Source organism: Cervus canadensis, chromosome 18 (assembly GCF_019320065.1).
Source record: "Cervus canadensis isolate Bull #8, Minnesota chromosome 18, ASM1932006v1, whole genome shotgun sequence".
NCBI classification, from domain to species: domain Eukaryota; kingdom Metazoa; phylum Chordata; class Mammalia; order Artiodactyla; family Cervidae; genus Cervus; species Cervus canadensis.
Genome location: NC_057403.1, coordinates 17,642,699 through 17,667,974, shown reverse-complemented (window position 1 = coordinate 17,667,974; position 25,276 = coordinate 17,642,699). Strand labels below are relative to the sequence as shown.

The window sequence follows — 25,276 nt, the reverse complement described above, 5'->3', positions numbered from 1 at the left end:
CAGGGTGAGGGGAGAGGAGAGGCTGGCCCCCAGTGCCCGGGGCACCGCAGGACTGGCACAGAAAGCTGTGCTCCCGGTTCCCGGTGTGGGCGAGGCCAGGGCAGGGGCCGAGGCGAGGGCGGGGAGAGGCCTGGACCTGTCACCGGAGGCCCCTGGGCAAAGTCCTGGCCCATCCTCCACAGGCGGGGTGCTCAGCCCTTCTCCCACCACATGGCACCCGGGCCCCAAGTGTGGCAGGAGCAGAAGTTGTGATTACCAAGGAGCCATGCGCCAGTGCCCAGGTGTGGGCGGGCCTCCCCACCCAGCCACGCTGGCGCCTGTTCCCCGAAGCCACCAAGCACCTTCCCCAGCTGGCCTCAGTTGGTGGGCACCGGGGTCTGGGGGCCCTGCACTGACCACACAGACGAAACAAGAGACCAGGTGAAGGGAATTAAATAACGTGTGACTTTATTAGAGATAAAACCAGCAGCATCACAGCTTGAGCCCTTGTCCCCCCACCTCCTCTCTGCCCCCCTATGCTTCGGCCTAATGTCGGTAGTGAGGGCTTCGGGATCTGGACCTCGACCGTCTGGAGAGAGAAGTGGGGAGAGAGGCCCTGTGAGGGTTTGGGCAGGAAGCAGGGAGCCCAGCCATGTGGGCAGGTGCACACACACCCCCACCCACAGGGGACCACTGGGGCTTCGGCGACGCGGAAGTCGGCTGCGTGCAGCATGAGGCCAGGCCCTGGGCAGCTCCTGCGACTGGAAGGGCCTGGGGCCAGGGCCAGGATGGGGGAACCAGGGCGGGGACCTCCCACCAGACGACAACAGTGACTGCCCGGAGCTGGGCCTGCCTGCTTACCTTCGAGAAGAGCTGTATTCTCGACCTGGAAAGAAGGGGGACAGGAATACAGGTGAGAACAGCAGGCCACTGCCTGCCCTCGGCCCACACCCACGCGCTGCGACGCTCCTCTTCCAGCTCCTGCAGTTCCCTTGGGACTGAAGCGCTGTATGTCGTGTGTGTACGGCTTAAACATTTTAATTTACTGAAAACTGATGTGGAAGGTGTACCGTGGTTTTCTGTAACCCAGTTTCCACATCTCTTCTCTTTTTAATGCCCCCGAGCCTTCAGCCTGCTCTCCTGATTCAGCGACCAGAGAGGCACTTGCTATAGAGGAGGAGGGCGACCAAGGGCACACTCGCTGTAGAGGCGGGAGGGTGACCGGGGGCACGCTCGCTGTAGAGGGGGGAGGGTGACCGGGGGCACGCTCGCTGTAGAGGGGGGAGGGTGACCGGGGGCACGCTCGCTGTAGAGGGGGGAAGGTGACCGGGGGCACGCTCGCTGCCGAGGGGGAGGGCGACCGGGGGCACACTCACTGTAGCGGGGGGAGGGCGAGCGGCTCTGCCGGCTGTACTGGCGTTCCCATTCCTCTCTCTCCTTCTCTCGGCGCTCCCGTTCCCTGCAGGGGAACCAGGGTAAGAGGTGAGAATGCTGAACTTGAGGGCCAGCTGGGTCGCCTGCCAGGCCAAGTGGAAGAGGGAGCCAAGGGGCAGGTCCTGCTCCTCTTCCCACCTGGGGACGAGGGCACTGAGCTCTGAGAGGGGACACTGGCCGGCAGCTGAATGCCAGTCTACCCCCCGATGCAAGGTTTGCTGAGGGCTGGATAGTTTGATCTTTCCTGTCATGCTCCAGGCACAGCCTCTGAACAAAGGGACTTACATGCCAAGTGCTTATCTGGCCTTTGTCAGAATAGCCGGGATTTGCTTGGCCACCCCAAGGGCTGCATTTATTGAGTGCTGCGGTGCCTGGCCCTGATCACACAGAACCCAGCCCACAAGCCTATGAGACGGGACAAGTATTTCACCCCCATCTAGCAGACGAGCACACGGAGGCTCAGACAGGAGAAAGGCCCACAGCTGAGGGGGAGCAGAGGCAGCATCCGAAGCCGGCCTGACTGACTACAATGCTGAGTCCCTATGCACTGTGGTCCCCACCTCCTGACGCGCCTGTGTGATGGGTGTGTAACAAGCCACCAGCCAGTAACAGTAGCTCCAGCCATCAAGCCTCCCCACGTGCCAAGCACACACATCAGGAGCCTTACTGCGGGATTCCACAGAGACGGCTGCCTTGTTACATCCACCTCACATAATGAGTCCTGGCTCAGAGAGATTAAGGTACTTGCCCAAGGACCCACAGCAAATACAGGGTAGAAAGAGAAGTAAGTAACAGGTGACACAGCTCTCAACTGACTGACTCCCCTCCTTGCCAACACCAAGCACTACAGCCTCCAGCTCTGCCCATGGGCCCCACACAGGCTGAGGCTCTAAGAGCACTAATTCCTGTTACCCTGTCCGTTCAGCATCAAGGACTGTTCAGTCGGGACGAGCACCCACCCCAGGGTCACAGTCAGACAGAAGCGGGGCTTGGACTGAACCCCACGTCTGTCTGAAGCAGGCTCTGGGCCACTCAGCCATGCAGAAGAGTCAGGCGAGGAGAGGAGCAGGAAGGAGGGGAGCGAAGCCCTGGCTCCCAGCGCAGGGCTGGCCTGCATCCAGCCTTCAGCATTAATGAGCACCAGGGTTCTGGGGCAGAGCGCACAGCAGGAGCCTGGCAGCCAGACCCGACTGCTCAGTGCGGACATGAGCAGGAGTAAGTAAAGGACACAGACAGGGCACTAGGATGCCGGGGGAGACGAGCGCCATGAGGGCAGGGCGGGGCTGGAGGACAGTGTTTTTGGGGGTGCTACTCCACACAGGACAGTAAGGACAGACCCGAGAGCAGCCCTGGGGAACGGTGGGTGGGTATCGGGAGACAGCAGGAAAGGCGACCCAAGCTGGAGGCTGGCGGAGCTGCGAGGCGGGAAGGACACGAAGGTCCGGAGGAGGCTTCAATATTCCTCCACCCGGAGGGCCTGGTCAGAGCTCTGGGTCGGCTGGTGGTGGGGAACCCAGGACAACCCAGAGGCAGGCTGGGTCAGTCTTACTTCATGCGGATCTTGCGGGCCATGGCACGAAGCTCGTCTTCCCGCTCCTGCAGCAGAGACAGCAGTGAAGGTGGGGCTGGGCTGCGCCCTGTGTGGGCCCCACGCCCTCACTGCCCCCCATACCTGGCGCTCATGCTCCTGCTGGATCATCTTCTCCTGTGCCGCCTTCTTGTCCGCCTTGACTGTGGGGAGAGGGGCGAGGTGGCTGAGGGGTGCCCTCCAGCTCCCCACCAGGAGGTAGAAGCTGAGCTCAGAGAGGCCGGGCTGCCAAGGCCCTGGACCTGGCGGCCACAGGGCAGGCGCACACCCGCTCCTCCCCAAGGGCCTCCTGTCCCGGAGAGAGCAGGGCCTTCCCGTGGTCAGATGGGGAGGAAGAGGAGCAGGGGAGCCCTGGAGGGGCGGGGTCGGGACGTACACTGCCTGTTGAGTGCCTTCTGCATCCTCAGCTTAAGCTTCTCCTGCGGCGTCAGCTTGGGCTGGGGGAGGGGGAGAAGAGGCAGGAGACCGGGTGGGTGTCCCGGAGCTCCCACAACCCACCTCATCCAAGAGCCTGGGACTGGCAGGGGCAGGAGCGGAGGACGGGCAAGCTGTGGAGACTGGCCACGAGGGTTTGGGAGCCCCAGTGGACAGTGGAAGGGGCGAGTGGGACACAGGTCTCAATCCCTGGGGCTGGATCTCCCGGCCCACCCGGGCCCCCCTGCAGGCCCACCGGGCCCAGCTCTCGGGCACTGCTGCTGGCGGGAATTAGACGGGCGAGTTCCAAATTCTTACTGACTTTGGCAGCTCCTGTCTCTTTACCAGCGGCAGGTTCGGTCCTGGGAGGAAAAAAAGCAACTGCCACCTCCAACCCCACACGGCCTCAGTACTGCCCTCGGACCAGACAGCAAAGGCTCTGTGCCCCAAACACCCCCAGGCGGAAACCACACGCCTCCTGGACCCTGCAGGGCAGGGTCATGTCCCCCTCTGACCCCTCACCCTAGGCCGAGGCTGGGACTCCTCAGCACCCCCACCCCTGCCAAGGGCAGAGGTGTGGCCCCCTCAAACCCCCCAGGGCAGGACCAAGCTCCTTCCGAAACAGAACAGTGGGGCGCGCTCCCCGCCTCCGTCCCCCTGCCCTCGCCCCGCTCACTTTTTCAGCTTCTCGCCCACAGCGGGGGACGCTGCCGGCCTGCTCGGCTTCTCCCTCGGCGGCGACGGCGAGTGGCTCTGGCTGCGGCTGCGGCTGCGGCTCTGGCTGCGGCTGCGGCTCGGGCTGGGGCTGCGGCTGCGAGTCAGGCTGCGGCTCCGGGACGGGCTGAGGGACCAGCTGCTGCGGCTGCTGCTGTGGTGCCGGGGCCCCCGGCCTCCCCGCCGGTACCGGTCCCCAGAGCGGGAGCGGCTCCTGGGGGCACCGCAGAGCAGAAGGGAGGCCGTGAGACGCCAGGGATCCCCTGCGCACAGCCCCACCCGGGCACTGAATCTACGTGCCTCCACAAGGCCCTGCGGTCTGTCTCCAAGCTCCTCCCGCTGCTTTCCTCAGACATCCTCCCTGGCCTCCTCGGTCTCTAAACAGACTGTCCTCTAAACACACTGGCCTAGAACAGCTCTTCACATCTCACTAGACACCTGTGCACCCACTTCCCTGCGACGTGACCTTTGGGAGGGCAGGACTTGCCAGGGGGACCCCCTGGATGCTCACCTCCTCACCTTGCCGGGCCTAGGGTCTCGCTACCAGTGGGGACGACCCCTCATCCCTCCCCACTCGCCTGCGGCACAGACCTACAGAATCCAGTCTGGGGATGTGTGAGCCCCGTCCTCTCTCTGCTCAAGACTTGGGGGCTCCTCAGCAAGGGCCCCCTCCTCAAGCTGGCACAGGGTGACCAGGCCCCCCTCTGACCCCAAGCCTTTCTCCTGCCATCGCCCTGGGTCAGGCTCCAGGCAATGATCTGGATGCCAAACCAACACTGCACACTGACTCTGGTGGGACTGTTCCGGGTTTTTAAAAAATTTGACTGTGTTAGCAACATCAAAAAAACAAGGGCTGTTCTTTAAACATCCAACTCAATTTCTCTGGAAAAATCAGAAAACTAGGCACGCCACACCCGCCACTGAGTGGCCTACGACCCAGCAGAGGGGAAGTGTGCTCCCGGGTCACCAGGCCCACGGGGTGCCTCAATTTTACCTGCCAGACCTCGTGGGTAGCTGACACTGAGATCCACACAATAATAACACAGGTAATAACGCTGACAACAAGAGCACTCATTGAGTGCTAGGCTCTGGACCAAGCACTGAGGTAGAATTTGTCACAACTTTGCGACTCAATGGAGGAGACATTATGACTCTGTGTCGTCTGCAGATGAAGAGACCCCAGCAGCTCAGCAGTAGGCCCAGACTCCTCACCTGGCCGGCTGCTCTGCAAGCGCCGCTCTCACCCGGCAGGTCGTGCTAGCCCTCCACGGGCAGCCCTGACCCCCCAGAGAAGGGCAGGAGGGATGCTCCTGTCCCGGGATGGTATTCCTGCTCCACCTGCAGCACTTACGTCACACCCCTCCCTCCCCTCAAAAAGCTGCCTTGACTTTCTGGCCCCTGCCCTCGGGGCACCCTGGTCCTGCGGGTCACCTGCTATAAACATCTGGGGAGCCCCTGGAACAAGCACAGCCCAGTTTCCTGCCCACTGGCACCACATCTGGGATGACCACTGTCCCCCCAACCCCACGGCTCCCTCACAGAGCCTGGTCTCACCCAGATGGGCCCTCCGCCCCACGCACCTGCTTCTGCGCCGGGGCCCGTAACCGCCGCGCCGGGCCGGCGAACGGGAGTAGCGGTGTCCGTCTCGGGAGCCCCCACCTGAGTGCCGCCGGCCGCGGCTGCGGGAGCGAGAATATCGCCGGGAGCGGGACCGGGAGCGCGACCAGGACCGGGAGCGGGAGCGGGCATGGCGGCCGGAGCGGTAGTAGCCCCCGCCGCGGCGGGAGCGGGAGCTGGAGCTGGAGCGGGAGCGGGAGCTGGAGGTCCTCGAGGCGGAGGAGGAGGAGGAGGAGGTGGAGGAGCGGCGGCTGCAGGCGGGCACGGGGGGCGGTCAGCGCCAGCCCGGGCCGTGGCCCCCCGCTGCCCCGAGTCCCCCCCACAGTGGCTGGGGTGTAGGGTGGACAGCGTGAGCGTTACAGACCGGGCGCTGGCATTACGTCCCGGTGCGGGGCCGCCAGGCTGGGGAGGCGCCGGGGGCTTCCCTGTGGCAGCCCCTGATGCAGCTGCTGCAGCTGCGGCTGCGGCCGCCTCCTCATCGCTGCCCCCGAAACTGGTGATGAACGTGATCTTCTCCTCCCGGCCAGGGGTCGGGGAGCGGGAACGGGAGCGGGATTCGGAGCTGGACTCCGAGGGCGACCTGAAGAGCAGGGAGAAGGAGCTCAGTCACCAGGACCCTCAGACCTGTCCACCCACGAACAAACCCTCCACAGAGCAACAGGATGCAGAAGAGCGGGGCCCTGAGCGACAACGCAAGACAGCAGTCCTGCAAGGATCTGATTCATGACCACGGAGGCCTTCTCAATACAACCAGGAAAAGCAGTGGCAGAAAAGTATTATTAAGAACAGATGTGGTATATATGCACAATGGAGTATTACTCAGCCATTAAAAAGAATTCATTTGAGTCAGTTCTAATGAGATGGATGAAACTGGAGCCCATTATACAGAGTGAAGTAAGCCAGAAAGATAAAGACCAATACAGTATACTAACGCATATATACGGAATTTAAAAAGATGGTAACAATAACCCTATGTGCAAAACAGAAAAAGAGACACAGATATACAGAACAGACTTTGGGACTCTGTGGGAGAAGGCGAGGGTGGGATATTCTGAGAGAATAGCATTGAAACAAGTATACTATCAAGGGTGAAACAGATCACCAGCCCAGGTTGGATGCATGAGACAAGTGCTCAGGACTGGTACACTGGGAAGGCCCAGAGGGATAGCCAGGCCTCCCTGTCCATCACCAACTCCCGGAGTTTACTCAAACCCATGTCCATCGAGTCGGTGATGCCATCCAACCATCTCATTCCCTGTTGTCCCCTTCTCCTCCCTCCTTCAATCTTTCCCAGCATCAGGGTCTTTTCAAATGAGTCAGCTCTTCGCATCAGGTGGCCCAAGTATTGGAGTTTCAGCTTCAACATCAGTCCTTCCAATGAACACTCAGGACTGATCTCCTTTAGGATGGACTGGCTGGATCTCCGTGCTGTCCAAAGGACTCTCAAGAGTCTTCTCCAACACCACAGTTCAAAAGCATCAATTCTTCGGCATTCAGCTTTCTTTATAGTTCAACTCTCACATCCATAAGTGACTACTGGAAAAACCATAGCTTTGACTAGATGGACCTTTGTTGGCAAAGAAATGTCTCTGCTTTTTAATATGCTGTCTAGGTTGGTCATAACTTTCCTTCCAAGGAGTAAGCGTCTTTTAATTTCATGGCTGCAATCACCATCTGCAGTGATTTTAGAATCCCCCTGCAAAAAAAGTCTCTCACAGTTTCCACTGCTTTCCCATCTATTTGCCATGAAGTGATGGGACCGGATGCCATGATCCTAGTTTTCTGAATGTTGAATTTTAAGCCAACTTTTTCACTCTCCTCTTTCAAGAGGCTCTTCAGTTCTTTGCTTTCTGCCATAAGTGTGGTGTCATCTGCGTATCTGAAGTTATTGCTATTTCTCCCGGCAATCTTGATCCCAGATTGTCCTTCATCCAGCCCAACTTTCCTCACGATGTACTCTACATATAAATTAAATAAGCAGGGTGACAATATACAGCCTTGACGTACTCCTTTCCCTATTTGGAACCAGTCTGTTGTTCCATGTCTAGTTCTAACCGTTGCTTCCTGACCTGCATACAGGTTTCTCAAGAGGCAGGTCAGGTGGTCTGGTATTTCCATCTCTTTCAGAATTTTTCAGTTTGTTGTGATCCACACAGTCAAAGGCTTTGGCATAGTCAATAAATCAGAAGTAGATGTTTTTCTGGAACTTTCTTGCTTTTTCAATGATCCAACGGGTGTTGGCAATTTGATCTCTGGTTCCTCTCCCTTTTCTAAATACAGCTTGAACATCTGGAAGTTCACAGTTGAAGCCTGGCTTGGAGAATTTTGAGCATTACTTAATTAGCGTGAGAGATGAGTGCAATTGTGGGGTAGTCTGAGCATTCTTTGGCACTGCCTTTCTTTGGGATTGGAATGAAAACTGACCTTTTCCAGTCCTGTGACCACTGCTGAATTTTCCAAATTTGCTGACATATTGACTGCAGCACTTTCACAGCATCATCTTTTAGGATTTGAAATAGCTCAACTGGAATTCCATCACCTCCACTAGCTTTGTTCATAGTCATGCTTCCTAATGCCCACTTTATTATGCACTCCAGGATGTCTGGCTCTAGATGAGTGATCACACCATCATGATTATCTGGGTCATGAAGATCTTTTTTGTATAGTTCTTCTGTGTATTCTTGCCACCTCTTCTTCATATCTTCTGCTTCTGTTAGATCTATACCATTTCTATCCTTTATTGAGCCCATCTTTTGCATGAAATGTTTCCTTGTATCTCTAATTTTCTTGAAGAGATCTCTAGTCTTTCCCATTCTACTGTTTTCCTCTATTTCTTTGCACTGATCACTGAGGAAGGCTTTCTTATCTCTTCTGGCTATTCTTTGGAACTCTGCATTCAAATGGGTATATCTTTCCTTCTCTCCTTTGCCTTTAGCTTCTCTTCTTTTCACAGCTATTTGTAAGGCCTCCTCAGACAACCATTTTTCCTTTTTGCATTTCTTTTTCTTGGGGATGATCTTGATCCCTGCCTCCTGTACAATGTCACGAACCTTCGTTCATAGTTCTTCAGGCACTTTGTCTATCAGATCTAATCCCTTGAATCTATTTCTCACTTTCACTGTATAATCATTAGGTCATACCTGAATGGTCTAGTGGTTTTCCCTACTTTCTTCAATTTAAGTCTGAATTTGGCAACAAGGAGTTCGTGATCTGAGTCACAACTCCTGGTCTTGTTTTTGCTGACTGTATAGAGCTTCTCCAACTTTGGCTGCAAAGAATATAATCAATCTGATTCTGGTATTGACCATCTGGTGATGTCCATGTGGAGTCTTCTCTTGTGTTGCTAGAAGAGGTGTTTGCTATGAGCAGCACATTCTCTTGGCAAAAGATGTCAAGTCAGGTGTAAAGCAAGTTTGAAAGCATTAAGTGTGAAATAATCTGTTTTGTGAAAGAAAGTACGTTATCTCCCTCATGGCACCCACAGTTTAGCACCTACCTGAGCCAGACCTTTCCTTAAAAGGTGTACCTGCCTTATCTCACCTGTCCTCCCAGGAGCCCAGAGGGTCCCTCTCACCCCATCTGGCAAAGGGGACGGGGTCAGACTGAGATCTGTCTACCGTCAAAGCCTCTGACCAACCACTCCCACGACAGGAGACACATGTTATGTGCGACAAGGCCATTCTGTGCCTGTTATTTCTCACTGGTTATTTCTGGGAGTTCAGATTAAAGACACCTGACATCTAAGTCCCGCCTTCCTGCCATGTTTAGTCACTTTTAACACAAAACTCCATCATGTTTAAATCAGAAAAAGGCAGAACACGTTCTCCAGTACGTGATCTCAGGAGGGCAGCCTACAGCGCACCTGCCCCGCCCCACCCCACCCTCCATCAGGAGGGCGCTGGGCCCTGAGAACTCACCGCTTATAGGGATCATAGGTGGGGCTGTCTCGGCGGGCGTAGCTGTAGAGAGAAGCAGATTCGACGGAGTGGGGTGGGGGATGGGGTCAGTATGCGTGGAATTGAGGCCAACCCCTGACCTGGGTGCCCAAGGCCACGCACTGGACCAGGTTACGGGCCCTGCCTTCATCCCTCCCATCCCCTCACACCTGCCCAAAGCCTGGACCACAGCCCTGCACTTCTTCGGTGACGATGGCAAGAATCACCACAGCTCGTGACTGGACATTTTCCAGACCACGCAGCCGACCCTGAGCCCACCGCAGGTCCCTTAGCCTCACAGCAACCCTATGACTCCCCTTGAACAGAGATGTGGCAGAGGCATGGGTTTGCCCAGGCCTCAGGCTGGCTCTCCGCTCACTAGCTGCCTCATCCAAACCTGCCCGAGACCTCACTGTGGGCACTGGTGTAGCCCCCCTGCTGGAAGGGGGAGCCCCTCTCCCAAAGAGGAAACTGCAGCTTGAGAAGAGAAAAGTCACCTGCCCAAACTCTAACAGAGAGGAGGCAGCCCAGCAGCAAGAGCAATCACAGCCCAGGGCCAGGCCAGTGCCCCTGGACTCTGCTCACAGCCAGGGAAGGTGACATGGGTCCCGAATCCAGCAGGGAGAAGGGCACGGCTGGCAGGATGGGTGTCCACACGCCCCTTGTGGCCACACCTATTCCAGACCTTCCCTGTTCACTGCTCTACTAGGACAACTCTGTCCGCAGGCCACAAGCTTGCCCCCCCAGACTTTCCTGAGCCCTGGCTCCTCCCCCAGGGTTCTGAAAGACCGACGCTGGCAGGGCAGGGGCACAGGGCAGAACCCCACCTACCTGGGGGGGCTGATCTTGCGGCCCCTCAGCCGCTTCTCCCGGAACTCCCTCCTCTGGCGCCGGGAGCGACGGCCCTGGAGCAGGGTGGGGATGAAGCTGGTGAGGCTGCGCCTTCCACGAAGCACACACCTGCCCTGCCACCCCGGCTCAGCCCTTACCGAGTACATGGCTTTCTCCTCCTCCAGGGCCTTGGCGTGTTTGATGGCCTCCGCCTCCTCCTTGTCTTTCCGGAGCATCCTGCGGAGGGGGAGGAGGGCCACCAGGAGGGACGAGGTCAGATTACAGGCAGAGTCACTGCAGGAAGCGAAGGACCCCAAGCCATCCTGGGGGGTCTCGCATTCCTTCAGTGCTATTACTGAGTACCTACTGCACGCCAGGCACTATCTCAGGCATCAAAGATTATTGAAAACAAAACTCCCCACTCTCATGGACTAACATTCTGAGGAGAAGAGAGACAGTGACCAAAGTCACATAACACGTGACTTGTTAAACAGTGAAAAACTTGATAGGAAAGGAAATCACAGAAGGGGAGAGAAGTCCAGGGACCTGGCAGAGGCTGCAGTTTTTAACAGGGAGGCTGGGGAAGCCCCTCAGAGAGAGTGACAGCTGACGAGACCCCTGGGGAGTGAGCCGCGCAGGTGCAGGCAGAGCCCACAGCACCTGAGTGGCCCTGGGTCAGGTGGGGCCTCGGGCTCTGAGGGGCAAAGAGGCCACGGAGCCCGGGCAGGGGTGGAATGTGTGGGGAGAGGACCAGAGAGGTGAGACTCTGGCTGTGGTGAGGACACTGGCTGCTCCTGAGTGAGGATGCTCAGACGCTCAGGCTGTGTTCAGAAGTGGGAGTAAGTACTCAGGACTCAGCACCCTGTTAGCTGGGACCAGTCTATGTGACCCACCTGGGTGAGGCACAGGGCAGAGGCAGGGAGAGGAGCCTCTCCACTAGAGGGTGCTGTTCAACCAGGCCCAGAAACCCCCAAAGCTCCCAGGGCTCAGAAGGCCTCAGGTCACACAGCTGGGGGCAGCCTCTGTCTCAACACTGCTGAAGCTGACCCCAAGGACCACCCTGTGCAACCTCCACCCCACCTCCATGAGCTCGGGAGCCTGTGCGTGTAACGTCCCTGGTGCAGAGTCAGGGACACCAGCGCTCAGGAAGAGAGGTAACAGCAGAGATGCCAGGTCCACAGGGTGGGGAGCGGTGTCGGCCCACAGGCCTCACCTGACGAAGTCGCCGTCGGCCATGCCATACGTCGTGGCCTGTTTGTTGAGATCGGCCACCTGCTCCTGGTTCAGTTCATCCACATCCACCTCCACGTCTGCACCAAGAGAAAGGCTGTCAGGGGCCAAAGCCGAGCAAGAGGAAGGGAAGGGGCAGTGCCCCAGGACATGGGGGCGGGGGTGCCCACCAGACCTCAGGCCTCTGTGGATGGGTGGGGGTGCGGACATGAGTCAGCACATCCTGGTATCCCCAGGCTGGCACAGGGCTCGGCCCGGAGCAAGCACCATAAACAGTGGGTGAGGGCGTGGGTGGGGGGGATATGATGGGGAGAGAGTGACGGACACGGGGGGGTGAAAGAGGGCAGCTGCAGATCTAGGTGGGTGGAGGCAGGGGCGCAGGTCTCAGATATTCGGGAGTGGGATGCTTGATGGCTGAGTGGCAGGTGGGCTTTACACACTTCTGAACAAACAGCGGACAGGCTGAGAGCGAGTTGGATGAGGCAAGGGGGGAAATGGGTGGCCGGTCTGATCAGTGGGCATTTAGCAGGCGGTGGGCAGCGGGGTGGGGGCTGAGGCCGGCTCTGTAACTGGAGGAACAGGTGTTTTCCAGAAGAGAGTGAGAGAGAAGGGCGGGGAGAGACCAAGAGGCTGAGGTCAGAAGAGGAGAACAGAGCCAGAACCCGGGTGGGGACAGTGTCAGAGGAGCAGAGTCCTAGAAACGAGGAAGGAGAAAGAAACAGCGAGGGAGGCTGGACCAGGAGGACACGAGTGAGACGGAAGGACGGCGGGAGGTGGGGGAAGGAGAAGCGGGCTCGTAAGCACGGAGCGCCCCACAGAGGGGGAGGGGCGAGACACGAAAACGCTGCCCGGGGACTGTGGATGGGGAGGGCAGAGAGGGGACCCCACCGATGTCGGGGATGACCTCATCTTCATCCGAGTTGCTCTCCTCCTCGGCTGGGGACTCCTCCTCCTCCGGCTTCTCTGTCACCTTCTCCACCTCGGCCACCGTGCTGTCCTCGTAGGTGTAGCCAATGGATGCCTTCTTCTCTGCCAGCCTGGCAAGGGGGAGCCAAGAGTCAGGGCCGCGCCAGGAGAGGCAGGCGCCAGGCCGGATGCAGCCCAGGCAAACCTCCAGGGCCCACACACCCCTGCCCACACGACACCCTCCTGAGAGCCAAGGCAGCCTGGCGCCCTCCAACGGTCCCTCAGCCTAGAACGCGCTGCGCCCACCTCCCACCAGCCCTTCCCTCTTCCTATAGCTCCAGCGCACCATCCTCCAGGAAGTCCTCCCACTGGGTGGTGGAGGCCATCCTCAGCCCCTGGCCCCGCTCACACTGGGTCTCTCCACTGCCACCCCCGACTATGTGTCCTGCAATAGCTGGCCCGCAATCTGGTGGGTAACAACGCAGCCCAACTTGGTCCAGGATGGAGCAGGGGCCTAGGGAACGTGTGCTGCTAAACTGAGTCAACACTCCCTGACGCCATCCCTGGGCCAGTCTCGTCCAAAACAGGTGGCCGTGGATAAGGGTCAGTCACTGAGACGCTCAGTCACCTCCGTGAGGACAGCGGTGGGGATGGCTCGGCAGCAGGGCCTAAGGAGGGAGCTCCGGGACTGCAGAGCAGCAGCTGCCCTGGCAGAGGGGCCGGCCAGGCCGGCACAGGGATGAGTCACTCCTCAGGGTGCACAGCCTGGAGGAGCCCTCTGCGGAGTGACATCAGCTGCTGCGGGCCACACGCTTACTGCCTGGCAGGGGACAAGCACTTCACCAGCTCCGTCTCCTCTAGTCCTGGGGCGTCAGGCCGGGGGCACCGAGGCTCGGAGGGCAGGACTCAAAGCCAGGCTCTGGCCCAGTGCAGCGCCTGCTCTCCTAACTGCACCTCCTCCCAGTCCCAGGGTGGAAAACGCCATGTAGAGCTTTGTCAGCAAACCCTTCCCCTCTGGCGGCTGCCTCCTCCTTACAACACTGATGAAGCGAGCACCTACTGTGTGCCAACCACCAGGCCCGGCTCTAGGAGACAGCGGGTGGACAGAACCGACGAGGCCGTGCCCTGTGGGGCACAGACCCCTCCTGCCACCCGCAGCCCTGGACCCCGACTCACTTCTTCTTCTCATCCTCACTGGGTCTCTGGAGGCCTCCGTACAGCTCGTCAATGTAGATCTGGTACAGGCACTGCTCCTCGGAGACTGGGGTGGGTGGGGCAAGAGGCATGTGAGTCAGAGGGGGCTGGGGACACTGGGAATTCTGGGGGGACTCAAGAATGCAGTGGGGCTTGGGCAGGTGTGAACCCAGCATGGCTGGAGGCAGTCACAGATGCCCAGATAATCACACTGTGCGCGGTGAAGACACAGCAGCTGCAGGAGGGCCCTGGCTCACAGCTGACTCGCCACGAACCCCTGGGCAAGGAACTCAGCCACTCTGTGCCTCGGTTTCCTTTTCTGTAAAACGGGAGGACCACTGGCAGAGTGAGCACTTGGTCACTGCTACTGTTATCACTGTCACAGAGACCTTTGACTGGACCCTTCAGAACGACAAACCTATCCTGAGAGCTGGACGTCAGTCACCTGGGCCCCAGTTTAAATTAAGCTAATCTGGGTTCTCAGCTACAATATCCAACTTGAGGAGCTCAGCGATGTGCCAGAGCCCCCTGGTCCGTGGGCAGTAAGACATATGCCCAGCTCCGGCGGGACCCTGGACATGTCCCCTTCCCTCAGAGGGCCTCAACTTTTCTATCTGTAAAGCGAGGTGCGGGGTCTGGTTTGCTGGTGGTCTACACAGCCCCAGGGAGGGCCCTGGGCTTCTATGTGGGCCTCAGGCTTAGGCAGTCACATGAGCTGTCTCACCCCAGCCAAGCTGGCCTTCCCTGTCCCCGAGGCCACCCCCCTCCTGCCCCCTCATGGCTGTCCTTATGGCCTGGACAGAGTTGGGAGCCCACCTCCCCTCACTGGGGTGTTCCTGCCCCACTCCACCCCACCCTCCACTGATCCAGCCTCAGTCAAGCGCCTCAGAGAACACCATACCATCTGTCGAAACAGTGCCTCAGCTTGTAATGAGCCCCCGCTTTTGTGATTACATGGCTCCCCCACTAGACTCCTCCTCCCAGAAGAATGCCTGACACACTACAGGTGCTCAGGAATTGTATGAATGAATGAATGGATGAAGAGATGGAATCAGGCAGAACTAAGGGAAACCCTGGCTCCATCATCAAGCATCTATGTGGCCTTGGGGGAAGGCAAAAACAACCACCACATCAGTAATGCTACACTCCCCTGATGTGAAGGCTTCATTGATAGCCAGAATTTGAAAATCTCTGTTTTTAAAGATGCTAAACATCTACTTCAGAAACAAAGAAATATGGGGACAGTGAACCCACAGCGAGGGTGGACTATGCCAGGCTCTGTACAGGGGCCCTAAGCATCCCTCACGCGAACCCTCACATCACCCTGAGGGGCAGAAACCTCCACGGTCACCCTTCTCCAGGAGACGAGACCAGCCAGGCTGAGGGATGAGTGTGTGGCCCTTAATCTCACAAGGAGATCTGGGAGAGAGGCTCTGAGTCCTTCTCAGGAGGTGAGCGACAGTTCAGAGCTGTCTGCAGGAGGCAACAGTGCTTAAGGGCAGGGTGAGAACCCCAACTCCTTTGACACAGTGTCCCTCCCAACCCCTGAGCCTCAATGTCCTTATCTGTAAGATGGGGCATCACCCCTACCCTGCTGGGTGATCACAGAGATGTACTGCAGTAACAGAGATGAAAAACTCTGCCAGGGTTGGAACCTCCACAAGTCCAGAGCAGGGAACAGCCCCTATACTTGTTTTCTCTTTTGTGAGGTGACAGCTTGGGAAAAGAACCTTAGATATGTATGAACACTTGGCAAGCTGTCAAACTGCCTAAATAGTCATTTAAAACAGGCATAAATTTCCTCTTCTAAGCTAACATTCTGACCCATGCAGGTGGGGAAAATACACGTAGCAAAAAAAATAAGTTCTTCCTACCTCTCACAATTTTTTAGGAAAAAGATTACAGAATTAGAGGGCACGGGCTGTGGAAGTGGCCATCCAGTAGGACCATCTAGGTTAGCAGACATCTCCTGTACCAATTCCAGAGACGGAGGCCCCAAGAGAAAAAAGGGATGCAAACGGAGTGGTCCATGACAGAGCTGGGACCACACCCAAGGCCCCGTAGTAGAAAGCACTGGGATAACTTTTCTTCCCAGTCTTGTTGCGGTCTTCCAGCCTCCAGGGACCCCTCCCCCAACCCACTCCCCACACACCAGGTCACTTACTGCCGGCAAAGTCGTTCTGCACCAGGCCTCGGTAGCGCTCGTAGTTACATTTCCGTTCGTCCGACTCCTGTTCTGGGGAGCTTTGGGGGAGGAAAAGGTCTTGAGGTCACAGGGAGCTCCCACCCCAAGCCAGCAGGAAGAGGGATGAGGGGCCAGCCTCCAGCTGGCGGGGGTTCCCCCACGTGCACACCTCCCTCCTTCCCAAGAGGGACACCCCGGCAACCCCGGGGGAGGTGGCTTACATGGTGGTGAGCAGTGGGGGCGTGTAGTCGGGGATGTGGTCCAGGTGGGCACGGACGTCAAAGCGGTCAATCATGTTGTTGGTGTCCCCCTGCCAGGGCATCCTAAAGTGGGAGCAGGGAGCAAGGAGCCTAGGGTCCCACCGCCTGGACACAGAGCAGCTGCTCCCTGCCACCTGTGCTTGGGAGCCTGGCCCTCAGCCCCTCTGACCCCCCGCCAGTCCCACTCTCAGCCCCCACCTCTCAGGTCCTTATGCCATAACACACCCTGAATCTACATTCAGGCTTCTGACCTGAAAGGGCCCCGAGGAAATCGGGGCCCTATTTCTCAGAACCAAGCAAGAGTGGGAACTTGAACAAGGTCCCATGGGCCACTTGCTAACACACCAAAACACCCCCTCTGGCAACCAACTCTGTGCTTCACCTGGGCCTCTGGCCGTGGCCCTGCCGGTTCCCCTCTAGGTGCTCCGACCACTACACCATGGGGTCTCCATCCCAAACCCTGCCGTCTCGCCTTAGCTAGTGACTTTCACCCTCCCACTCAGGCCAAGCCTTTCCTGTCTGAGGCTCCACAGGTCTGTCCATACACCAGGTCCCTTTGGACCCCCAAACCTCAGCCACAGATACCACCCTCAAACCCAGTCTTACATGTTAACGGGGCTCTCCGCGGCCAGGGCAACTGCAGAATCCAGGTGCACCTTGCAAGCTCGACCGTGCACCTGCAGGAACTGGGCTGGGTCCTTCTTCTGCAGGGATGGACAAGATGGAGGTCGCCACCCAACTGAGCCCCAAACCCTGCCACTCCCCACACAACCAAGTTTAGCAGCAGCTTCACCTCTATGCCAAGCAGGCTTGCCAGGTCATGCGGGCTGCACTAACAAGGCCACCTAACCTCTGCGGACAAGGGCAAGGTTGTGGCCCCTCTCCAGGTAGCCACAAGAGGCTCTGAGCTCTAGCTCAGTCTTCTACCGAGCCAGTACTGAGACCGACCTCCCTAAAATATCAGTCCCCAACTCTCCACCCCACACCCATTCAGAGCCAGGTGTGAGCACATTGGCCAGGAGCAGCCTTGAAGACACCATGACTACATAAACTCATGAAAAGATGATCAGTGTCACTATTCATCAGAGAAACAGCAATCAGAACTACAAGACACCACCTCACACTCCCTAGGATGGCTAAAACTGAAATGACAGACAACAGCAAGAAACACTGACAAGAATATGGAGAAATTAGGTTCTTCAGAAAGTTAGACAAAGAACTGCCACATGACCCAGCAATTCCACTCCATACCTGAAACAACTAAGAACAGATACTGAAATACTTGTACACAAAAGTTCACAGTGTCACTAGGCACAACAGCCAAAAGGTGGAAACAATTCAAATGTCCATCCATGCATGACAGAGAAACAAAACATGGCATAGCCAGACAATGTAATATTATTTAGAAGTAAAACGCAATGGAATATTGATCCATGCTAAAACCTGGATGAGCCCTGAAAACATTAGGCTAAGTCAAAGAAGTCGGTCACAAAAGGCCATATATCTATGATTCCATTTGTGTGAAATGTCCAGGATAGATGAATCCATAGAGACAGAAAGTAGATTAGCGGTTACCCAGGGTTGTGGGGAGGGGGGAACTAACTGCTAATGGTCATGGGGCTTCTTTTGGAGGTCACAAAGAGTTTCTAAAATTAGACGGTGGAGATGGCTGCACAATCCTGTGAATATACTGAGGGCTTCCCTGGTAACTCAGCTGGTAAAGAATCCGCCTGCAATACAGGAGACCGGGGTTTGATTCCTGGGTCGGGAAGATCTGCTGGACAAGGGACAGGCTACCCACTCCAGTATTCTTGAGCTTCCCCGGTAGCTCAACTGGTAAAGAATCTGCCTGCAATGTGGGAGACCTGGGTTCAATCCCTGGGTTGGGAAGATACTGAAAACCACTGAACTGTACAGTATGTGGATTTAAAAGTTTTTTTTCCTTTTCTTCTTTTTTTGGCCATGCCTCGAGGCACAAAGGATCTTAGTTCCCTGACCAAGGATAGAACCAGTGGGAGTGTAGAGTCTTAACCACTGGACCACCAGGGAAGGCCTGAGTATGTGAATTATATCTCAGTAAAGCTATATTTTTAAAAAAAAGGCACCAAGATGGAGGAGAATGGCCCCGGAGTCACCGTTTTCTCCAGAGCCCCTCCCACCACCTCACCACCTGCTGCTACCTTCCATTCACTTCTCACCTCTGACCTGAGCTCTCCTGTGGGGGTTACAACCCCAAGTGACCATAACTGCAGCAGGAAAGCCTAAAATCCGAGTCAGAGCCACGAGCCAGGGTGCTGGTGCTCCCCACTAAACCCTGACCAAGCTCCCCTCCCCAGACTCCAACCACCCCCCATCCTGAGCCCCCCTGCCCCGGCACCTTCCCTGACCACTCAGGAGCCTCCTCTCCCCAGCTTGGCTCCTTGCTACCACCCTTGCCCTCTGCAGCTCCTTTTCCACAGAGCAGCCTGAGGCGGTGTTAAACGTATTAGGCCCTGTCCCTCTATGCAGAGCCTGGCCCGCTCCCGCCTGGCTCCTCTGACTTCTCACCACGGGCTCCCCCAGCCCCGCCCTGCCCCGATCCACACCGTCGGCCTCCACACCACAGAACAGCCCTGCTCTTGCACGTTTGTCTCCTCACTTATTTCTGATCTCCTTCCAGCCGCCTTCCTCATCAAGTCTATCTCAACAGCTCCCGACTGACGCTAGCTCCTTACCCTACCCTACTCTCTTCAGAGCACCGCCCATCACCTATCACCTGCCCCCCCCCCCCAACTAGAACGGAACTTCCAGAGGGCCAGGACCTGTCTTCTTGTATTCCGAGCGCCCAAGGCAGAGCCCAGGAACACTGACCAAAGGAAACAGAATGCGGCCTCACTCACAGATGAGGAGACTGAGCCCCTGAGACTGAGAAAACCATCAGCCTCAAGCTCTCGAGAGCCTGCACTTCCTCATTCGGCCTCCGGCTCCCACCCCAACCCCAGGCAGCAGGAGCTGAGAAGGACGCTCACCGATGACCAGGGCCACCGGGCTGCTCCCTGTCCTGCGCACCCTGCGCCAGGCGCCCTTCACACCTGGAGGAGCTGGGGGGGGCTACACCCGCGCCCACAGGGTGGCGCTGCTGCGACCCGGCGCCGCCTCCCGCACCTCACCCGCCTCCCTCAGCCCCTCATCTCAGGCCCCGTGACCGCCCGGAGCTCCGAGACAGCTCCAGGCCAAATGCTCAGCTCCCACACCCAAGACACACCTGGGACTCAGTTCGCAGGAAGGACTTTGGCCTATACCAAGAACTCACTGTACCAGCACCACAGCAACTAAAAAGCACTGGGCGGGGAGTGCAGACTTGGGTCTGTGGCCTGGCTCTGTTGGGAGCTTCTGGAAAAGTCAATGAACCACACCAAAAGCCAAGTGCTTTATGTACATCCCAAACTTCTCAACCATGGGAGGAAGGTGCTACTCCTACCCCACGTTCCCGGTGGGGAAACTGGAGCTCAGAGCGGGGAGGCTCACTCGCTCCAGATCACACCAGTCACAAACAGAACCAGGATCTGAGCCCAAATAGGCCTGACTCCAAAATCCATTTTTTTTCTAAAATAATTTTTTTTGTCATGGTAACAGGCAAACAACATAAAATTTACTAACCTACCCACTTTTAAATGCACAGTACAGTAGCACTATCTGCACCCTGCTGTGCACCGGATCTCTAGGACGTCTTTGTTTGCAAAACCGAAAGTCTACACCTGCTGAACAACTACTCCCCTTTCCCCCTCCCCCAGCTCCTGACAACCATCCTTTTCTGTCTCTAAGGGACTGACTGCTTCAAATACCTCATACACATGGAATCTTGCAGGGTTTCTCTTTTTGTGACTGGCTTATTTCACTGGACACAAAGTCCTCCAGGTGCCTCTATGCTGTGGCCTGTGACAGAATTTCCTTTCTTTCTACAGCTCAATAATATTCCACTGCATGTACAGACCACTTTTCTTTACCCATTCATCATCAGCTGACGGACATTTGTTTCCACACCTTGGCTATTGTGAAACAAACTCCCAACAAACATGTACAAATACTTCTTCAAGAGCCAAAATCTATTTTTAACCACTGGACCATTACGTCTCCAGATCAAAGAGGGTCAGACAAGTTCCTGGCCTTTCTCTCACTCATTCAACTGTGAAGTAGGCACCCACTCTGAGCGAGGTATTGTGCTAGGGCCACAGCTGCGACTGAGACAGTCAGCCCCTGTCCCCACGGCTTGCAGTCCAGTGTGGGGGACAGACCTGGGCCCCGCAGTGACAACCTAGAGTGAGCAGTGCTGGGATGGGGGAGCCAGGGGTTGCACCACTCAGCCCAGTGGGGTCAGCCTGGGGCCTCCTGGAGAAGGAGAGGCCAGAGCTGAGATCTGTGTTATTTCCCACTTTCACATCAACACAGAATTCTGTTTCTTTACCCAAACCACTGATTAAAAGAAAGTCAACAGGGACAGGAACAATGACGGAACCAGGGATAGGAAGGGAGGGACAGCAGGCACCAAGGACACATCAGGAGAAGAGAAATCAGCTGTCTGGACACACTGGCCCAGTCTGCCACAGCCGACCTCTGCTTCTTCAACACTGGCCTCAGCTGCCTCTCTAGGGTGGAGAATAAGATGAGAGACCCACGTGACAGCCCCATCCTCTCCTCAAAGCCGCCACCATCCACAGCTCGGTGGCTCTGATCTGAATGCTGATCACGTTCATGTTCGGGGACAATAGCTGCTTGTACAGGCCTGCACCACAACGCACCCCACAGACACTGTTCTATTCTTGAAGCTCTTCCCTGTCACCCAGTGAGAGGGGCTGGTCATCACCACCATCGCAAGGGGGAAAACAAAGCTCAGAGAGCTCTCTGGCTCACACGGACGAGAGCCTGGAGACCCAGGCCTTCTGAGTGACCCCACTCCAGCCTTCTTTCCTCCACTCCATCCATCCACCTGGATGCAATTCCAGCTCTACTTTGTAATAATAACCTGAGCACAAGAAGAGCTGGCATTTACTGAGCAAGTTATCCTGAGCAGGTCGGCCCTCGGGAGTCTCTGCGCCCAATCTCACCGAATACTCCAATAACCTGGGAGGGAGGTGCCCCTATCCCCACCATTTGTGATAGCCCGTTATTTGGCAACCAACATCCACTGCCCCTTCCTCCACAGTAATAAGACTCCTAACATAACTGGCACAAGGCCCCCCAGAACACAGGGTATGCCTCTCAGCCTTCCTGGCAGCTGTATGTGACCAGGGGCTACTTTGTGGTCACGGGGATATGAGTGGATGTATCACGTGCAAACATTTAGAAACTTTCTTAACAACTGACAAGAACCCACTGGCCTCTTTTCCCTCCCTTCCTCCCTGCTGAATGGAATATAAAGACATGATGGCTAGAGTTTGAGCAGCCCTCTTAGACCTTAAGAAAACACTGGCAAGAGAAGCCACTCACAGTTGAATAACAGTTCCCCGTGTAGGACTGGCCACCTGTGGGCTTTTAGGCAAAAAGGAAATAAACATCTGTCTTCAGTGAAGATATGACGAAACAGAGGCCCGTGTCAAGCGATCGGCACAGTGCTTAACACACAAATGCTCAATAGCATTAACTACTGTTATCAGCAAACCTTTAACTCACGGACCAACACCCACCTCAGGGCTGCTGAAAGGACTAGAAACAATGTGCCAGAGTAGCAGGCATGGGGTCTGGCGCACCCTGAACCTTTATTAAGTGGCGGTTACTCAGCCCTGAGCACTGACAGCGTTCTTGGCCCACCGCTAGGGCCTCAACTATAAACAACACAGACCCAGGCCCTGCCCTTGTGGTCACGTCATAATTATTCCGATATCACTAGAGACAGGCTCTCAGAGATTCCTCTCCTAGGATAATAGCAGCCTCTGTTTCATGGGTGATTGTGGGGACTCAAAGAAATCATACATCTGAAGTTCTCCTCACAGAGCCTGGAGCCTGAGAAGGATCAATTAAAATGGCAACTGCTATTATTATTGTTTTATTCACCTAGTCTTTTAAATCACGTTGGGCTCAAGCTTGGAAAGCAGTAGCATGACCCAAATAAACACAGTCCCCAGTCTCACAGAGCTGAAAATTTGTGTCAAATGCCACAAAGGGGAAAAACAAGAAGCTATAACGGCATTTATAGGGGACACTGATTGAGTATGAAGGATGAGGGAAGACTCCCCCGAGGACTGAGATCTGAGAGATGAGCAGGAGCTAACCTAGTAGAGGAAAAGCTCACGCAAAAGCCCCTATGGCTAGAGAGAACTATACAATTTTGGGAGGTAAACTGGGAGCTCTTTACACACCGTTTTTGGCTAGAAAAAGTAGCCCCAGATAGTAGGGAGGCCAGACGATGTAAGCAAAGGAATAAGGCAGAAAGCAGAGTAGCATGAGTCTGTAGGAGGTGGTAAAAGCCAGGCCATGGATGGTCTTAAAGGCTGTCATGAGGAGCCTGGCACTAGGGAGTCACAGAGAAGTTCTGAGTAAGGGAGGGACAGAGTCAGCTTTGTGCTTTAGGAAGACCTCTCTGGGGACTTCCTTACTGGCCCAGCAATTAAAACTCCACACTCCCAGTGCAGGGAACCCAGGTTCGGTCTCTGGTCAGAGAACTAGATCTCTCATGCCACAACTAAGACCCAGTGCAGCCAAATAAGTAAATATTTTCTAAAAAATAACACTAATTCCATCCTTTATTTAAAAAAAAAAACCTCTCTGGCCTCTCTGAGGAGGGTGGATTAGAGGCGGCAGGACTGGAAGCCAGAACACCAGGGAGGAGCCTGCGGCAGTAATGCAGTAGTAAATGAAAACGTCTAAATAAATACCATCTCACAGAAGATCAGAACCTAATATGCCAATGCCATTTCAAGCTCGGGTCTCAAGAACAAGTAACAAGTTAAGGAGCTAAGAGGAGGCATTACAGGCTCAATACCCAGTGGTGGCAGAGGTGGAAAAAAAGGCCAATGGCGCGACCTCAGGATGAAGCTGACAGGCCAGAACACAAGGGCCTTTTAGGTCACAAGATGGAGTGTGCTCTTCTCTCCAAAAGCAACTGAAGCATCTAACGGGAGAAATGGTCAGAATTCACTTAGTGAATACTGGTGGCACTCCTTACAGGTGCCAAGTTAAATCTTAAGGACTGAGCTCCTCTAGGCACTGTGAACACAGGAATAAGCAAGACCGACAACATTCCGGAGGTGGCCAATCTTATGTCTGGAGTGCTACAAAGACTTCCCTCCTTCCTGCCAACACCAGTTCTGTACTCTGAGTCCACACCAGACAGCACAGCATGGACAAGTAACAAAATACCTCAGTTCCCCGCCCCCCCTCCCCCAATGATTATGCTCTGGAGGAGGGCATGGCAACCCACTCCAGTATTCTTGCCTGGAGAATCCCACGGACAGAGGAGCCCGGTGGGCTACAGTCCACGGGGTGGAAAAGAGTTGGACGGGACTGAGAGACTCAGCTCAGCACCGAATAGCACAGCACATCACTATGCTCAAAAGATGGACATTCTCTTCAGGAAATGGGTATCCCCTCTTAGCGTATTTCCAAGCCTCAGTGGTACCAGGATAACCAGGGCTCTGCCCTCTCACGGAGCTCCCAACCCAGATTAAGGGTCACTTACGATCTTTTCATAGTACTCCCTGCGCCGCTCTGCCCTCTTCTTGTAGTCGACCATCATGCCTCGAAGTTTCCGCTCATGTTTCCGAGCCTCGTGCCACATTGTGGTGAGGCCAAGGCTGGGGCCTCAACCTGAGGGATGAGGGAAGGGGTGTCAGATGGGCTTTAAAAAAAAAAAAAAAAAAAATACGGGCAGGATCACCGTCACCTAACAAGTTGATAGAATTAATCCTGAACACCAGCTTCAGGGAGGGGAAGTGAGGCTGCAGAGCCGTGCAGCAGGATACACTCTGGTGGATCCCGGGCAAGTCTGATCCAGTACCCTGGGCATTCTGAATCCCCCACCCCCACTCCCGCTGATTCTGGAGTGAGCAGCCCAGGGAAAGAGGTATCCTGTGTTTAATGAGGAGGAATCAAGGATGAAAGGTTCAAGAATGGAAGAAGAGAGTGTTTGAAGTAAGGTCTGGAGGAAGACCATGAGCAGCTGGGGTTGGGAGCTCAAGGGAGAGGAAGGGCTGAAACGGCGCCCACCAGGGGCCATCCGTGGGGGTGGCGGGGTCTGGGTACCAGAGGTCTGGGGATGAAGGCTGGTGGACGAAGAGGAGAAAGTTTTTATGGAAAAAGAGTAGTGGTGTGGAGGTGGGGGTCGAGGGCACGTGAAGGGCGTGGATGGTGGTGGATGTCCTCCCGACACTTGCGGGAGGAGGGGGGCAGGAGGCAGCGCCGGAAGAAAAGAACGGAGCGCTGCTGAGGTCTAAAGCAGGAATCTAAATTGGGGGCGGGGGGAGGGTACAGAGGCTGAGGGAGGCGGAGCGAGCTGACAGGAGGGGGTGGGCTGCGTTTAGGGGCAAGCCTGGAGGACAGGGCTCGAGTACCCGCTCTGGGCCTGAGGGATCGGTCTAAGTTTTTCTGACAAGGGGGCGGGACCTGTGGCAAGCGGCAAGGTCCGACGCGGCGAGTTCTGGCCGACGGCGGAGGCAGGGCGCGGCCTGAGGCACGGCAGGCCGAAGGGGTGCGGGGCGGGCGGCCCTCGGGGCCCGGGCCAAGCGGAGTCTCACAGTAGACCGCGGAGAAGCCGAGGCAAGGGGGAAGCCGGGCTGACGTCCGCCCGAGGCCAGCAGGTCACCCACTGCCCGAACTCACCGGCTCGTCGCCACCTCCCACCGCTGCGCTCGCGCGCGACCCGCACCGGAAGCGGAAGTGGGAGGCTGAATGACGGGGCGGGGAGCTGCAGAGGCGCTTCCGCCTACTCGAGAGGCGGGAACTAGGTTGAACTAGAGAGTGAGCGGAAGGGCGGGGCTTGAGGAAATCCGGGGGACGTAGGCGGAGCCTGGAGACT

General features: G+C 56.4%; 1 protein-coding gene across 3 annotated transcripts; it reads right to left on the bottom strand.

The window, feature by feature from the left end:
* Window positions 1-421: 421 nt before the first annotated feature.
* On the bottom strand, window positions 422-25,193 carry LOC122421715 (CLK4 associating serine/arginine rich protein). 3 transcript variants are annotated; one of them, XM_043437949.1, is made up of 21 exons: window positions 25,081-25,193; window positions 23,942-24,069; window positions 16,894-16,991; window positions 16,249-16,350; window positions 16,007-16,086; window positions 13,825-13,909; window positions 12,631-12,779; window positions 11,726-11,822; window positions 10,671-10,749; window positions 10,513-10,586; window positions 9,664-9,705; window positions 6,111-6,326; window positions 5,710-5,997; window positions 4,092-4,343; window positions 3,738-3,777; window positions 3,378-3,438; window positions 3,086-3,144; window positions 2,963-3,009; window positions 1,356-1,438; window positions 841-865; window positions 422-568 (listed from the first exon to the last, which is right to left on the bottom strand). In XM_043437949.1, the coding sequence occupies exons 2-21, from the start codon at window positions 24,038-24,040 to the stop codon at window positions 526-528; spliced, it is 2,019 nt and encodes a 672-aa protein (XP_043293884.1). In that variant the 5' UTR covers window positions 24,041-24,069; window positions 25,081-25,193; the 3' UTR covers window positions 422-525. The 3 variants fall into 3 exon arrangements, 2 of the variants coding, with proteins under 2 accessions (XP_043293884.1, XP_043293883.1); XM_043437948.1 differs by having other exon boundaries at window positions 24,865-25,131; XR_006263571.1 differs by lacking the exons at window positions 422-568; window positions 841-865; window positions 1,356-1,438 and having other exon boundaries at window positions 3,734-3,777; window positions 24,865-25,132.
* Between the last annotated feature and the right edge of the window lie 83 nt (window positions 25,194-25,276).